The sequence below is a fragment of the Galeopterus variegatus genome, unplaced genomic scaffold, assembly GCF_000696425.1.
Source record: "Galeopterus variegatus unplaced genomic scaffold, G_variegatus-3.0.2 Scaffold2402, whole genome shotgun sequence".
NCBI classification, from domain to species: domain Eukaryota; kingdom Metazoa; phylum Chordata; class Mammalia; order Dermoptera; family Cynocephalidae; genus Galeopterus; species Galeopterus variegatus.
The window spans coordinates 148568-165686 of NW_007728513.1; the positions used below are offsets into that span (position 1 = coordinate 148568).

At 49.5% G+C, this 17119-nt stretch overlaps 1 protein-coding gene and 1 pseudogene across 2 annotated transcripts; both read left to right on the plus strand.

Annotated features, from left to right (window-relative positions):
• The window catches only part of LOC103597733, a 21400-nt pseudogene extending 20002 nt beyond the window's left edge, over positions 1–1398 (plus strand).
• Positions 1399–8797: 7399 nt separating this feature from the next.
• On the plus strand, positions 8798–15468 carry LOC103597727 (sialic acid-binding Ig-like lectin 8). Of its 2 annotated transcripts, none has more exons than XM_008581599.1 (7): positions 8798–9230; positions 9434–9712; positions 9942–9989; positions 10863–11132; positions 11811–11907; positions 12288–12384; positions 14446–15468. In XM_008581599.1, the coding sequence occupies exons 1-7, from the start codon at positions 8798–8800 to the stop codon at positions 14635–14637; spliced, it is 1416 nt and encodes a 471-aa protein (XP_008579821.1). In that variant the 3' UTR covers positions 14638–15468. The 2 variants fall into 2 exon arrangements, with proteins under 2 accessions (XP_008579821.1, XP_008579822.1); XM_008581600.1 differs by having other exon boundaries at positions 10863–11120; positions 11817–11907.
• The last annotated feature ends 1651 nt before the right edge of the window (positions 15469–17119 follow it).

Here is a 17119-nt window from a genome sequence, read left to right on the forward strand (position 1 = left end):
CCTCTTGGATCTACAATGAGGACAGGAAAATATTCAAACAGTAGAACTAGCTTTTCAAGGCTTCTTATCAGCCATCTCCTGAGCACTCCTCTAGCCATAATAGCTATGATTTCAGTACTTCGCACAGCTGGTATAATCAAATGTCTAAAAATTCAAAATGCACAAATTCACAGTCCTCCTCACTGGAAGCAACCACTGTTTCTATAGGTTGCTCTGAGCCGCTATGATTTCAGTACTTCGCACAGCTGGTATAATCAAATGTCTAAAAATTCAAAATGCACAGATTCACAGTCCTCCTCACTGGAAGCAACCACTGTTTCTATAGGTTGCTCTGAGCCTTGGTTTGTTCACCTGCAGGATCTGAGAGGTCACTGGATATCAGCAGTGCAGACTTTCCTCATTCTCTTCTATACTGTGTGGTATTCCATTGTATGAATGAATTCTGATTTTCTATGCATCTTCTATGAATGGGAAGTTATGGCGTTATTTTATTCTACTTATAGAAACACTGCAATGAATAATCTTGATTCTAACTCCACAACTGTGTGTGTATGTCTGTGAGATAAACCGCTGAAAGTAAAATATGGCTGGGTCATGTGTTCTTTCTAATTTTGATATGATCAAGTTGTTCTTCATCGAGATTGCGCAAGTTTACATTTTTAACAATGAGGGGTGAAAGCTTGGTTTTCCTATACTTTAGTGTACGTATGTCTTTCTCCACCATTTGGTCTCTTTCTGTGTCCTTCCTCTTTCTCTTGATCTCTTTGTCACTTTGACCCTCTGTTTCTTCTTCTACAGCATCAACAGCCCTGGAGAATGGCTCATCTCTTTCATTCCTGAAGGGCAAATCTCTGCACCTGGTTTGTGCTGTTGACAGCAACACCCCTGCTAGGCTGAGTTGGTCCTGGGGAAGACTGACCTTGTGCCCCTCACAGCCCTTGAACCTTGGGGTGCTGAAGCTGCCTGGAATGCATCTCTGGGATGAAGGAGAATTCACCTGCTGTGCTCAGAACCCTCTGGGCTCCCAGCATGTCTCCCTGAGCCTCTCCCTGCAGAGTGAGTGCTGGGGTGGCTGAGGGAGGGGCTGGAGGAGGAGAAGAGCAGCTGCCCCCAGCAGCCCCTGAGCTTCAAAAGGGAGCTCAGCTGTTAGGCCTGGAATTTCCCTGAGACCCAAAGCATCGTCTTCTTCCTGCAGGGCCAGGGGTGTGGGGTGGGATAGGGCTGGCAGGGAGAAGCCCCAGGGATGTGGTGGGTCATGGAGAGAGGGGCTGGGGCCTGGACAGGAGTGTTTGGGGAGACAAGGTCCTTGCTTTGCAGGGCCAGCTCTAGGATGAGGCAAGCAAGGCACTAGTCTGGGGCACAAAATGTATGGAGACACCAAACAAAACAAAACAAAAAACTCCCCAAACAAAAAGAAAACACACAACACAACAAACAAATGAAAAAAACAAACCCCAAACTGTATAACCTCAGCAATCAAATGAAATAATATTGCCATGCAATAATTAAAAATAAATGAATGTAAAATAAGTTTCAAGATGAATAAAATATCAAATTGTTAAATAAAGACAGTTTGCACCCAGTATTTGCATGCCTCACTTGCCTCACCCTAGTCCAGCCCTGCCTCTCCCTACCGCCCTCCATCTTCCCTTCCTCACTTCAAGTCCCTGTTCTTATGTCTTGGGAAGGGGCAGGGAAAGCAGAATTCTAGGGCACTACAGGTGAGGGAGGAGAGGAGACTGAGATGTGGGAGATGCATAGGCAAAACAACCCCAATCTCTCTACAGGCGAAGTTCTGGGAGAGCTCAGGAGTGATGCTGGGGCAGTCAGGGCAGCTCGAGCTGCAGCCCTGCTATTCCTGTCCTTCTGCATCACCTTCATTATGTAAGCATTTACCCTGGGGAAAGAGGGAAAGCCCTGGGGCTGAGAAAGAGCAGGCTGGCCACAGAATCCCTGAGCCCAGAGGTGAAGGGTCCTGGATGGGTCTACAGCTTGAAGCAAGGGCAAGGAGGTCACTGTGCACAGGTGAGAATTACATGCTCCCACATTTGTGGGGATCCGAGTTGTCATAAACCTCTGGCCCCACTTTCCACGAGCAGGCAGCCTGTGTTCTCAAGGTTGGGATCTCTAGCCCCTTAATAGAAATCAGAGGGGATGCACCTGCTGCACGCTGCACCCTGATATAGGCAGACTGAAAGGCTCTCTGGTCTCTTCACTCAGAGTGAGGTCCTATAGGAAGAAATTGGCCAGGCAGCAGCTGGCACGGGGGATATGGCCAAGGAGGATGTCAATACTGTCAGGGGCGCAGCCTCTCAGGTGAGTGACGTGGGCATCTCCACATCCATCATGCTGTCTGGACACATCCACGGTATGGCCCTAGGACTGCTCTGCTCAGCATGGCCACGGTCGCTCTCCTCATCTCCTCCTCCTAGCGCTAAACCAGCCTCTCCTGCTCGATTCCTCATCTTGCTGACAGCACAGCACCTCTTGTTTTCTCCCAGGTCAGGCATGGAGCAGAAGATACTTTCTCTCTGTCCTCATTTAATTCTTCCACAGCCAGAAATTCACCATGTCTTATCTATTCTTCTCCTAAGAACAGCCAGCATCAGTTCCCCCTTACCACCCTGCATCTTGGCCCCTGTCATTGCTGAGGCCTCAGGATCTCTTTATTGGACCCTCACCTCCCTGCCTCTTGCATCCCCTGGCCTACCCAAAGTGGTCATCCGAAAGCCATCACTGTCCAGTTCTGCTGCATTTGAACAGCTGTTTGCTCCCCATTGTCTAAATCAGAGACCAGCTAACTTTTTACGCAAAGGCCAGATAGTAAACATTTTTGGCTCTGTGAGCTATACAGTCTCTGATGTAGCTACTCAACTCTGCTGTTGTGGTATAAGAGCAGCCATAGATCATACATAAATGATGACTATGGCTATGTTCCAGTAAAACTTTATTTACAAATATAGGTAGTGGGCCAGATGTGGCCCATGGACTACAGTTGCTGACCCCTGAACTACAGAATAAATCTCAACCCGCTCAGCCTGCAGCCCTGCATACTCTGGCCCCTCATGCACCACTCATTTCATGGCTGAAAATAGGATGAGGTGAGTGAGGCACTTGCTTTGGATACAAAAGTTATGGGGGTGCCAAATATCTCAGTAATTGAGATAAATAACATTTTAATGCAGTATTTAACTATACGTTTTCATAACTATGATCCTATCAGATGCAGCTTTGCATTGTACATTTCTAATTTAATATCAAGTTGCCAGCGTTTTCTGCATCAGGGAGCATCTTTTTCCAGTGTGGTTTCTAACAGTGTGAAAGGTTAGCTCAATGTGTGCTGTGCCTCATTTATGCAGTCCCCAGTTGCTGGACACTTACATATCGCTTCATTTTCCTGTCACTAGGAAAGTTGATATGGGGCCATTTTCCTGGAACCTTTGCATGTCACCAAAACTTTCTAGGACATCCGTGTCCACTTGTGTCACCATCCTTGGCCAGGACTCAATGGTCCCTGCTCCCTGAAGCCAAGCTAGTTGTTGTCCACAACACTTTCCCTGCTGTCCTGCAGTTAAGCAGCTATTACACCACACCATCAAGGTGAGCCAACAGATCAGCAGCAAAGTGTGAGAGCTGCAATAGCACCTGGCCCAACACTGACCCTCAGAGCCTTGTGGATGCAGCTTCAGCTTCTTCCTCCTCTTGTGGTCAACTTTAACCTGGAAGCAAAAAAGGGAAGGGGATTCTGGGAAGTGTAGTTCAGCCTGGCTAAGTTGATGGAGTATAAAGCCTCCACAGGTATCTTCATGAAAGTCTTCAAATTACCACTTAAAAGTAATCCTTTAAGTACAGAATGCAGAAAACTCAGACAAGTAAACCTCCAACTTTACTTTTTCCCTACTAGCTTTGATTTTTGTGGGCTACTGTTTGAGTTATGTATTCAGGGTACATCAAACCACCCCCAAACTCATTTTGCTTTGGGTTCTTTCAGGCAGTTGCCTTGAGATGGTGGCTTGTACCAGGGCCAGATGTCCAACACCTCAACACTCTTCCACATAGTGACTCTCTCCATCGGAGTGCCCCAGATTGCTTGCACAGAAGCCCAGGAATCCACATGGCAGTAGCAGAAGCTGCCTGGCCTCTTTAATGTCTGAGCCATAGCAGTCTCAGAACATTTTGTCTTCCGCATTCTATTGATCGAAGCAGTTATGGGCCCAATATAGATTTAAGAAAAGGAGGTAATAGTAATAAACTTCATCTTGTAATGAATGAGAGGAGTGCCCTGCATGTCGAAGAGGTGGAATAGTTTGGAGTTGTCTTTGGAGACCAGTTTCTACAGCTACTCCCTTGTCTGTGTGCCAGCTGCCATCTCTATCTGATGAGGGGCATTACCATTCTCTGTCAGGAATGTTGGAAGCTTAAAATGAGAGCATGTGGGTAGAGGGGCAGCACAGAGCCATCTTGTTCCCTGACCCTGGACCAGTGACAACAGCCTGGCAGTGTCCATAGGACATTCCTGAGGATGCACAGAAGAAAAATGATGAGAAACAGGGATCCGCCCTCTCCAGAGTGCTTCCTCCCAGTTGACCTGGGCTCTCCCCAGCACATCTGACATGTTGACCCTCTGACTCCACACCTAGGGCCCCTGGACTTTGTGATGAGGACCCTCCATCGAGCTGAGGACATCTCCAAAGTCAGGACTCAATCTGCCTCAGCACCACTGACAGAACCATGGCCCTTGCCTAGGGATCCCCAGGAGCCAGTCTGTCCTGGGTAGAAGGAGTGTCCCCTATGTGGGGTGCCCTGACCCCTGCTGGGGCGGAGGTGAGGTTGGTCACATAGAGCACAGAAGTTGGGGGCTTGCTAAGGGCTTCCAGCGTAGTGGGAGAATGTAAGGGGTTGGGAACACAATCTTTGAGAGTCCAGGAATTCCCAGCGTACCAGTGTATCCTGTGGAATTCACATCAGTCATGACTGCCTGGAAGTCGCTACCATGTCTTCTCTGTCCATTCCTTCCCGAGAATTCACCTCCCAGAAGAGCGAGATTCCTCGTCCCCCCATCCCATCACTAGTCTGTACTTCCCCTATCACAGCCACCTATCCTATGGCACAGGAATTGTCAGGTGACTTCCCTGTCTCCCATTTAGATGTTGCTGTCCTCCAAGGAAAGAACTGGAACTGTCTATGCACCCATTTTCTGAAACCTTAAGCACAGCATGGAGGCTCTTACACGGCTACTGAATGAATGAATGAATGAATGAATGCATGCATGAATGAAAGAAATCTATTTCCTCCTCTTATGGGAGCAATTTGACAATTCTTTCTTCTCAAGTTAACATAAGCTTCTCCACTCTTAGTCCAGTCAGACCTGGGCAGACAAAACTGATGAAGTGGCTCCCCGTGCAGACAATAGAGCATAAGACAGGGCACCTGTGTGATTTGGGCAGTTCATTTGCTTAGTACATTTGAGCTGCAATAACAGAATTAAAAAAGCTGGGATTATAAACAACAGAAATTTATTTCTCACAGTCCTAGAAACTGGGAAGCCCAAAGTCAAGCCACCAGCAAATTCAGTGTCTGATGAAGGCCTGCTTTTCATAGGTTGTGCCTTCTCACTGCGTCCTAACATTGTGGAAGAGGCAAACAAGCTCCCTTGGGTCTCTTGTGTAAGGGCATTAATCCCCTTCATTAGGGCTCTGCCCTCATGATCTAATCACTTCCTAAAGAACCCCACCTCCTAATACCATCACTTTGGGGGTTAGGATTTCAACATAAATTTTGGAGAAATGCAAACATTCAGTCTATGGTACTTGCCACTCTGGACCTAGATGTATTCTGCAAATTGGGGAATTGAGGCTGGAAGGGCTCCCAGCTATCCTGGGTCATAAGTGAGTCATGAGTTCCTCTTCTGCACACAGTTAGAGTCTCTGTGGCTTTCCCTTATCTTTCCTTTCTATTCTTTTGCTTTTCTTTGCAAATTGGGAACTGAAAAGAACAGAGAGGTCATGGGCCAGCCCTTCTGACCATTAAGAGGCTGCAACTGCCCCTACTTGGACAGAGCAATTGAGAAAGATCCTGATCCTCAGGAGGCAGATGGGGCTGCAAGTACTAGCTGAAAATGCAGGAATTGGTGATGGGGGTGCAGTGGCTATGCATGCTCAAACCCTGCATGTTTTCTTCTCTGTTATCACAGCCAGCTGACTCTACTACACTTCACGGGCCATGCAGGGGATAACATGGGATGGGGAGATCCATGAAGTTCAAGGGAAGAAAACAAACCACAATATTATATGTATGCAAAGTCTTCAAGAAAGCATCTGCAAAGCATAGAATTCAAGGCAGCGTGTTCAGATGATAAAACTACGAAGAAACTCTAGGAGACAATTTGCATTAAAGTCAGGCTGGGGGTCCTTCAGGAGGGAAGTCTGTGGGTCAGATAGGAAGGGAAGAGAAGAGAGTGGTCCTGGGGTGCTTGTCGTGTTTTGTTTGTTGGAGGGTGTTCATTTTGTGATAAATCTCTGCATCCTACTTTTGTAGGCACTTTTATCTGTATTTTTCCAGAAAAATACATTAAGAAAAACTGACATGGGTCTGTATTGCAGGAGACCTTAAGCATTTTTTTTTTCCTTTTTTTTTTTCGTGTCCGGCAACGGATTGCAACCCTCAGTGTCGCGCCCGTACCGGACCGGGACCGGCAATGGATTGCAACCCTCAGTGTCGCGCCCGTACCGGACCGGGACCGGCAATGGATTGCAACCCTCAGTGTCGCGCCCAAACCGGACCGGGACCGGGACCGGCAACGGAATCGCAACCCTCGGTGTTGCTCCCGCACCTCGCTCAGCCAGTGAGCGGGAACCGGTCTGTATGTGGGATCCGAACCCTCAGCAGGAGCGCCGCTGCGCTCCCAAGAGGCGCACTGTAGCAGTGCGCCACCGGGCCGGCCCCGACCCTAAGCATTTTTAATTGTTGAGCCTTTCCCTTTTCCACTTGAGAAACTGTTTTAGAAACTCTATGCTCCACTGGAAACTCGAGCCCCTGCCATTACCCTGCTGGCCTCTTGGGCCCGCCTTCTGTGAGATAACACAGCCTCACACCCTCCCCCAGGGGCCAGAGGCAAATCAGGCTCCTACAGTGACCAACAGATGATGTCCCACAATCAGCCAATCCAAATTAGCAGGACAGCATCCCTCATTTACATAAGAGGACCTGAATGAGAACCTAGGAGAAAGAAGGGCGTAATTTAGGCTATATAAGGGGGTCGTTTCTTTTGTTCTGGGAGGCACTGGCTTGGGAGTTTTCTGCCCTCCAGTGCCCTCCTTGCTTGCAAGCAACAAAGTGCTGTAACACTGAACAAAGAGCTGCAACACTAAAATAAAGAGCTATAAAGCTACAACGCTGATGCCGGTCTTGAATTCCTCTGTGCGTTCGCCCCACAACAGTCTGAAGAGGATCCAGTTCCCAGGATTCCCACCACTTCCTCCCACCCCCAGCCACACGGTTGAAGTGATCTTCTGTTGAACTCAGCTGCACGTTTCTTTTCCCATGAGATCCTGACCATCCCTGAGGGGGACAATTCGAGGCTGGTGTCCTCGCTCCATGTCTCCTGTTCACTTGGACTCCTGGGAGCAGAACTTGCAGGAGCAAAGCCTGAGGGGCTGGCAGGTTCTCATGCTCTGGAGCAACAAGGAGAAGTGTGACCCTGTGAAATAACCGCAGTGAAGAAATACATCCTGGCTCCCAGGCGGTCAGGAGGAAGGGAGAGCGTCTGACTCTTTCGAAACCTGCCCCTTCCATTCTGATGTTCTTTCCTATCAAGTCCCACTTACAATAGTGACAGCCTCAGGTTCCCAGGCCTCCTGAGAGCCTGGCTCTCACCTGTGTCCTTGGTGTGTAGTAGCATGCACAGTCCTCTTCTCTTCTTCCTTGGTGTCCATTCTGCTCAGTCCCCCTGAGACTAAACCTCCCCCTGGGTGAAAAGTGAACTCCCTACTCTGCCTGTACAACCCCATTGAAGCCTTCGTCATGGGGAGCTCCATAAGTCCAGGGACTAATTGTTTCTCCACTGGACGGTGACTCTTCAGGGACAACAGTCCTCTTCTCTTCCTCCTTGGTGTCCATTCTGCTCAGTCCCCCTGAGACTAAACCTCCAACATGTGTGGAAAGTGACCTCCTCACCCTGCATGTGCATCCCCCATTGAAGCTTCTGTCACGGGGAACCCCAGATGTCCAGAGACTTATTGTCTCCCCACTGGATAGTGCCTCCTTGGGGACAGCATGCAGGTCTGCTGTGCTGGCCTGGCTGTGCAGGGACGGGGTGCCCACTACGTGGTTGTTGAGGGAGGGGGAAGAGGCTGCCTGCTCACCCAACCGGGGCTCCCCATCTCTCATGCCCCTGAGTCCCACCCCTCACCTCCATAAACATGGACAGACTGAGAGTGACTCAGATGTCTGGTTAGAATGAACATATTTTCACCTTGCAGAAAATGTCAACCAAAGGAAGGACAGCAACAGGGAGGCAGAAGATGGGGTTTAGGACCCACATGGGGTGTGAATGTGGGAGCATTTCACTTTCTCTGGCCTCAGAGTCCCCAGGGGTGGCCGTGGGGGTGGTGGGTAGTTGGTTACAAGGCTGACCCAGCCCTGACAGTGCCTGGGTCTGAAGTTCCTCCCCTGAGGAGGGCCACTGTTCTGACCTCACCCCGTCTTCCTGTGGGGCCACCTCTAAGTCTTGCAGCTCCTAGTTCCTGAGAGAACCCTGAGAAACTGAGCTTCCCACCTGGGACCTCCAACCCTAGACATGCTGCGGCTGCTGCTGCTGCCCCTGCTCTGGGGGACAGAGGGTGTGGAGGGAGAGGACTGGAATTATTACTGGAAAGATTACAGGCTGCAAGTACAGAGTTTGGTGACGGTGCAGGAGGGCCTGTGTGTCTTTGTGCCCTGCAGTGTCTTCTACCCCCAGGGCAGCGGGACTGACTCGGAGCCAGCTCGCGGCTACTGGTTCAGGGATGGAGCAAAGCGGTATCTTCCAGTAGCCACAAACGACCCAAAGCAGAAAGAGCAAAGGGAAACCCAGGGCCGATTCCAGCTCCTCGGGGACCCGCAGACCCAAAACTGCTCCTTGAGCATCAGAGATGCCAGGAGGAGGGACACAGGGACATACTTCTTTAGGGTGGAGAAAGGAAGAGTGAAATGGAGCTACATGTTCAACAAGCTCTCTGTGAATGTGACAGGTAAGGAACAGGCTTCGGGAGAGGCCACAGGGGATGATCACAGGGGCCACAGGGCAGGGCTGGGATGGGACCCTTGGCCTGGGAGGGGGTCAGGAGTAAAGGGTGTAGAGTTTGGGGAGGAGCTGGGCCAGAGCCTGAGTTTCTCTCAGGGCCACATCTCGAACCCCCCCTCCCGATCCTGCATGTCCCCCTCTTCTTACCAGCCCTGACCCATGTGCCCAACATTGTCATACCGGTGACCTTGGAGTCCGGCCACCCCACGAACCTGATCTGCTCTGCACCCTGGGCCTGTGAGCAGGGGACACCTCCTACATTCTCCTGGATGGGGGACTCTGTGTCCCCTTCAGGCCTCACCATCACCGGCTCCTCGATGCTCACCTTCATCCCGAAGCCCCAGGACCACGGCACCAACCTCACCTGTCAGGTGACCTTGCCTGGGGCCGGTGTGACCACAACAAGAACCATCAGTCTCAACGTGTCCTGTGAGAGCTGGGCTAGGACCCCCGGGTCTTTGATGGGGAGTCGCTGAGGGTAACAAGATGAGGGGTCCTGGACTGAACTCTGGGTGCTGGGTCCTGGGATCTGGGCTGGAGGGGGGCGGTCAGGAGGACACTCCCTCTACCGTTCCCCATTTATGCAACTCCTGGGGACAGGGGCCAATGTCCACCCAGCCCTCACCACTGATGGGATCTGCCGTGTCTTTCTGTTCAGACTCTCCCCAGAACTTGACTGTAACTGCCTCCCGAGGAGATGGCACAGGTAGGCAGGAGCCCCCTCCCTGGGGCTGTGGGGAGCAGGGTCTCTTCCAGATCAGGGCAAAGCTGGGTCCCTTCTCATCCTGGACTCACCCGGTGATGAGAGACCCCCTTGTTGGTGAACCCCCTGTCCCCTCCCCTCCTCAGTCCTCACGGCTACTTTAAGCATCTGTCCCCATCCACCCCTCACTCCCCTCGGACTCCTGCACACACAGCCCTCAGCCCCACAATGACAAAAAAAATTCAAACAGCAGAACCCACCTCTGAGGCTCCTTCTCATCCATCTCCTGAATATTCCTCCAGCCTTGTCTTTTTATTTCCACAATAGTTTTGATCTAAGTACTTTTGATATTTTGGTGACATAGTCACATGAGCAAAAGTTCAAAATGCACAGCAGACAGAGTCTATCCTCAGATGTCCATCCCTCCCCCTAGAAGTGACCAGTGTCTGTATAGGCTGCTCTGAGTCTTGGTTTGTTCACCTAAAGGATCTAAGAGGTCACTGGAGATCAGCGGCACAGACCGCCCTCACTGTCCTCTATGACTGTGTGGTGTCCCATCGCATGGGTGGATTCTGAATTCGTGTGCAACTTCTATGAGCGGAAAATCAGAACAGTGTGTGTACAGCTGTGGGATAAGTTCCTAAAAGCAAAATACAGCTGGTTCATATATTCTTTCTAAGTTTTAGAGATAGGACATGTTGTTCTGCATTGACGGTGGACAAGTTTACACTCCTGCCCGTGAGGAATAAAAGTGTTTGTTTTTCTGCACTTTGGTCTGTGTCTCCGTGTCTGTGACCCTCATCCGGACTCCTTCTGTATCCCTTACCTTTCTCTTGACCTCTTTGTCATTTTAATCCTCTGTCTCTTTTTATTCAGCATCCACAGCCCTGGAGAATGGCTCATCTCTTTCCCTCCAGGAGGGTGAATCTCTGCAGCTGGTCTGTGCTGTTGACAGCAACCCCCCTGCCAGGCTGAGCTGGACCAGGGGGAGCCTGACTATGTGCCCCTTGCAGCCCTTGAGCCCTGCGGTGCTAGAGATTCCTGGAGTGCACCTGAGGGATGAAGGAGAATTCACCTGCCATGCTCAGAACCCTCTGGGCTCCCAGCATGTCTCCCTGAGCCTTTCCCTGCAGAGTGAGTGCTGGAGTGGATGAGGGAGGGGCTGGAGGAGGAAAACAGGAGCTGCCCCTACCCCTGGTCACAGTCCAGCCAGCAGCCTCTGAGCTTTAAAGTGGAGCTCAGCTCTGATCTGTTCTCACCTGTGAACCTTAGAATTATCCTGTGGCCCAGAGCATCACTGTTTTTCTGTGGGACCAGGGTGTGGGGTGAGGTAGGGCTGAGTGGGAGAAGCCCTGGGGGAGGTAGCAGGTCATGGAGAGAAGGGTCTGGGGCTTGGACAGTTGTGTTTGCTGAGACAAGGTCCTTGCTTTGCAGGACTGGCACCAGGGTGAGGCAAGTGAGCCACTCTCCTTGGGCACAAAACTTAAGAAGTCAAACAAAACAAAACAGACAAACAAACAAAAAAACAACTTAGCAAGGAAGAGAAATAATATGGTGATGCGATAATGTTTCTAAGAAATGAGAAAAAATGCAAAGCAAAATATCAAAAATTTAAACAAAAACAGGCTGTAACCCAGCACTTGCATGCCTGGCTCTCCTCAGCCTCATCCTGCCCCGTCTCCCTCTCCCTGTTCTCTGCCCTTCCTTGTTCTCTGCAACAGAAAACAGGGTGGGAAAACAGGGGTCTAGGGCCCTATGGGGAGTGCAAGGGGAGAGAAGGCTTCCAGAAGGTGAATCATTAAAACAGCCTCAATCTGTTCCCAGGCCAAGCTCGGCTCGCATCAGGAGTGACGCTGGGGGCAGTTGGGGCAGCTGGTGCTATGGCCCTGCTCTTCCTGTCCTTCGGCATCATCTTCATCACGTAAGCTTTGATCATGAGGAGGGTGGGGGAGGGAAGAGCAGGAGACAAAATCCCTGAACCTAGAGCTGGAGGGACCTGGATGGGTCAAGAGCTTGAAGCCAGGGCAAGAAGGAGGTCACGGCGCACGGGGGAGAATGCCACACGTGCCCATGTTTGTGGGGCTTCGAATCTGCTTCCAACCTCTGCACCCTCTGTCCTGGAGGGGGAAGCTGGTGTTCTCAATCTCTGGATTTTGAGTTTGAGTCTCTGAGACTGAACTATCCCACTTCCACCTTGTTGACCCATTCAGACCCTTAAGAGAAAGCAGGGGGCAGGGGTCCAGTCTGCCCACTGCACCCAGATCTGGCCAGACCAAAAGGCTCTCTGGTCTTCTCACTCAGGGTGCGGTCCTGCAGGAAGAAATTGGCAAGGCCAGCAGCTGGCATGGGGGATACAGACAAGGAGGATGTAAATGCTGTCAGGGGCGCAGCCTCTCTGGTGAGTGATGTGGGCATCTCTACATCCAGCATCTGCTCTGGACACCTCCCACAGGATGGCCTCCAGGACTTCTACCTTGGGCATGGCCAGAGTCACTCTCCTTATGTCCGCCTCCTACCTCCAAGCCAGCCTCTTCTGCTGACAGCATGAGAGTCCCCTCTCCCCTACTTTCTCCCAGGTCACGTGTGGGGGAGGAGTTACTTCTTATTCTCTTTCCTTTTTTGCTCTGTAGCCCCCCAATCACCATGTCTTGTTCATTTCCCTCCCTAAGAAGAGCTATCATCAGTTCTTAGTCCCCTCCATCTTGATCCCATCCTTGCTGAGGCCTCAGGATCTAGTTCTTGGACCATGTCACCTCCCTGCCTCTCCCCTCCTGCCCTGGTTGGAGTGATATCTGAAAGCCATCTCTGTCCGGTTCCTGTGCATTTGAACATAAGTTTGCCCCCACCCTTGTCTAGAGCAGAGGCCAGCAAACTTTTTTCGTAAAGAGCCAGATAGTAAATATTTCTGACAAAGTTAAAGAAGAAATGAGCCTGTGGGTGCTCTAATATTTGGAGGTCAGAGAGATGTATAGCAACTAGCAGAGGGTCTGCCAAGGAGGTGGATGGACCCAGGAAAGTGTCATGGCCTGTACTTAAGTGAAGAAAGGCTTCCGTTTAGGGAAGGTGTGCAGTTGAGTCCTCCACTGCTACAAGGTCCAGGAAGGGGAAGACTGAACCGTGGTCTTTTATGTTTAGCCAAGTGGAGATCACTGGTGGTGCTGATCATAGCAGTGCTAATAAGTGGTGTGTGTGTGTGTGTGTGTGTGTATGTGTGAATCTCAATTTGATCAGTCAAAAGAGAAAGGGAGGAACAAAATCACTGACAATTCTGTGGAGGCATCTGTTGTTCGGAAGCAGCCGAGAAGGGCTGAGATGAGTGGAGATGCCTCCCTCTCTCTCTCCATCATGCCGGTCTGTGTTAGTTTCCTATTGCTGCTGTAACAAATTACTGCAAATGTAGTGGCTTCAAATAACATAAATGTATCGTCTTACAGTTCTGGAGCTCACAAATCCAAAATGGGTTTCACTGGGCTAAAACCAAGGTTTTGGCAGGCAGGGCTGGTTCCTTCTGGAGGTTGCAGGTGAGAATGCAAGTTCTTGCCTTTTCCGGCCTCTAGGAGGTGCCTGCGTTCCTTGGTTCGAGGCCCCTTCTTCTATCTGCAAAGCCATCGGGGGAGTATCTTCCAATCTCTCTCTGCCCTCCTTTCACTTGTAAAAACATTTGCTATTACATTAGAACCACCCGAATAATCCCAGATCATCTCCCCATCTCAATAACCTTAATTTCATCTGCAAAGTCCATTTTTTTTCCCACGTAAGGTAACGTATTTACAGGTTTCATGAGATTAGGGAGTGGACATTTTTGGGGATTGGTTTCTTTTATCAGAGGGATATAATTTCTTTGTCCGGCCTCCCCCCAACCTCTCCTCCCCCAATCTGTGATCTTTCCAAGGACAGGTGCCATATCTGAATCAAGGTCCTTTACTTCTCTCTCACTTACTCTGTTCCTGCCCATCATATCACAATTCCCAATTAGATATTTACTTGTTTGACAAGTCATTTATTGCCATCTCCCTTAATTAAAGACTGAGCTGAAAGAAACCAGGCCCCATGTCTATCGTGCCCACCACAATATTTCCACAACCCAGCTTATGACCTTACACACAGGAAGCCTCGGTAGGACTCCGGATTTGGGGGTCAGAAAGAACTGTGTTGAATTACGGCTTTACCAGGGAATTTAGGCATGCTAGTAGCCTGTTTCAATGTTAGTTTTCATATCTATAAAATAGAGAAAATCTTCCTCATGGGGTTGTGGTGGGAAGTTAGTGAGATTAGTAAACACCAACAAGGTGTTCACTGAATATTAAACATTTGAGGAAATCATGAATGAGGGAGATTTCAACAAGAGCGTGTGTGGGATGAATGGATCAAGAAATTCATGGGTCTCCCCGCATGAATTCTGTCTGCCTTATCCTGTCTGCACTGTCCTACTCTGATTTTCTTCTCTCTGTCCACTTAGGGTTTCCTGACTGAATCCCAGGAATATGACAGCCCCCGGTTCCAGCTGTCCCCAGCTGTGGCCGCCCCCTCCTCAGAAGGGGATAACGAGACCCATTATGCATCCCTCAGCTTTCATGGGATGAAGCCGAGAGACCCAGAGGGACAGGAGGCCACCAGCAGTGAGTACTCAGAGATCAAGGTCCACAAGTGAGAAACTGCAGAGACGTGGCCCTGGCTTCAGGGATCGCGGCCTTCTGAGGCAAAGGAAAAGTCAGAGGCCGGTTCCTGGAGAGTTAGAAGCTGCCTAGGCCACTGTGCTGTGCGACAGGACAAAGAATTTATTCCTCCTGTCTAAATGAAACTTGGTACCCGTTGACAAACATCTCCCCTTCTGTGTCCACCCTCCCGCTAAGCCTCTGTAACCCCCATTCTACCGTCTACTTCTATGAGTTTGGCGTTTTTAGATCCCACACAGAAGTGAGGTCCTGTGGTATATGCCTCTCTGTGCCTGGATCACGTTTCTTAACACACTGCCCTCTAGGTTCATCTATGCTGCTGCAAGCGACACAAAAATGTATTTTGTAGTTCAAAACAGGTAAAGGGAATTTTAAATGTTCTCACCACAAAGACATGATAAATATTTGAGGTGATACACATGGTAAATGGCCTGACGTGATCCTCCCAGAACGGATCCATGTATTGAAACGTCACTATGTCTGTCTCAAGGTCACTCAGTTACTCAGGACAGGGCTGGAGTTGAAACCCCTCCTGTTTCTGGGTGTCTTTTCTCATCCAGCAATGAGTCAAGCGAACAGCAGACTGGGCAGCCCTTGGTCGTATGTTCGCAGGACATGTTATTCCTGGAGGGACTTTGATTTTTACTGAAGAGGGGTCATTAAATGGCTCAGAGCCTCAGGGACAAGACAGGTGCAGTTGAGGTGATGAAGGCTGGGGACTCCTGACCCTCCTTTAGGACAGATTTCTATTTATTTGTATGTTTTCCCCCACATTTTAAAAATACAGTAGTTTTTTAAAATTCCAAGTTGTTTGTTTTTTCTTGAAATTTAAAAGTAGCTTTTTATTTTCAATTGAGATAAAATTTATCTACAATGAAATACATAGATCTTAAGTACCCAATTCAGAGTTTTGCCAAATGCATACACCTGTGTAACCAACATCCCAATCAAGGATATAGAAATTTTCCGTCACTCTAGAAAGATTCTGATGCCCATTCCCAGTCAATCCTCAACTCTGAGAGCCACCACTTCCTGATTCCTGTCACCAATGATTACTTTCCCATGTCATTGAGCTTTATATAATTGACATCGAACAATGTTTTTCTTGTGTCTATGTCTCTTTTTCACCAAGCATCGTGTTTTTGGAGATCCATCTTCACTATCATGGGTGTCAGCGTTCTGTTCCTATTACTGCTGAGTAGGATTCCATCGTATGAGTATGTTGGTTTATTTACTCCTTGTTTTATAGTCATGAATATTTGTTTTGTTTTGGTTTGGGCGATTGTAAATACGGCTGCTGTGGACATAGGTACAAGACTGTGTCAAGGTACGTTTTCATTTCTCTTGGGTGTTGGTGGCAGGATCGTGATGAAATCAATGAGGTCAGACGCACACATTTGGTGCTTAAGGGCCTCCAGGATGTCCCCGTGGAGACTAGTGTCCAGCAGGCACCCAGCAGCTCAAGAGGGTTGTAGGGGTGAAGATGGACATTGGGAAACATCAGGGCGTCCAATATTCCCAATCATTAGCACCTGCTGTTGTGGGTTGAATCTTGTCCCCCAAAGAGAGATGTTGAAATTCACACTCTCAATACCTGTGAATGTGACTTTATCTGGAAATAGGGTCTTTGCAGATATACTCGAGTTAATATGGGGTCATACCAGATTAGGATGGGCCCTAAATCCAGTAACTAGTGTCCTATCATAAAGAGGGAAATTTGGACACAGAGACACATACGGGTAAGAAGGCCGTGTGACAACAAAGGCAGAGATTGGAGTCACCCTGCCGTACACCACGGAAGGCCGACAATTGCCAGCAACCACCACGAGCTAGAAGAGGCGTGGGAGAATTCCTTCCTAGAGCCTTCCAAGGAAGCATGGCTCTGTCAACACCTTGATTTTGGACATTTGACCTTGTTTGTGCTAATTTTTTATGGCAGCTGTGAGAGGCCAATATGCCTGTGTGGGACTCACTGTACATCAGATCCTTTTCCTGCCCTTTCTCCTTCAGTCCTCGCAGTGACTATGGAGAGGGTCGGCTCTATTCTGCATCACAGAGCAGGCTCAAGCGAGCTGCTCAAAGCCATTCAGGCCAGCGAGTGGAGGGCCCGGGATGAATCCAGGCAGTCGGCCCCAATGTCACAAAGGGGGTCTTAATCAGGGGGCCAAGGAGGTGCATCTAACTTGTGCCAGGCACTGTCTGAACTGCTTTATGAACATTTACTCCCTGCGTCCTCACAACAGTCCTATGAGAAGGGCGTCAACCAGTCAAGTAGTTCCTAAGAGCAGTGACTATCACACCGGCTAGGCTTGAAATCCACACTTCCCTAGATTCTTTTTCTCCTCTCTCCTTCTCTCCTTCTCCTCTCCCTTTTCTGCCCCCTCTCTATTTTTCTCCCTACTCTTCTCTCTCTCTCCCCATCTCTCCAACCTCTTTATTTCTTTTTATTGTTTATTG

Coding starts and splice junctions, on each gene's coding strand:
- LOC103597727 (XM_008581599.1), top strand. CDS start 8,798: ATGCTGCGGCTGCTGCTGCTGCCCCTGCTCTGGGGGACAGAGGGTGTG. Junction 9,990..10,862: donor CTCCCGAGGAGATGGCACAG/GTAGGCAGGAGC, acceptor CTTTTTATTCAG/CATCCACAGCCCTGGAGAAT. Junction 11,908..12,287: donor TTCGGCATCATCTTCATCAC/GTAAGCTTTGAT, acceptor CTTCTCACTCAG/GGTGCGGTCCTGCAGGAAGA.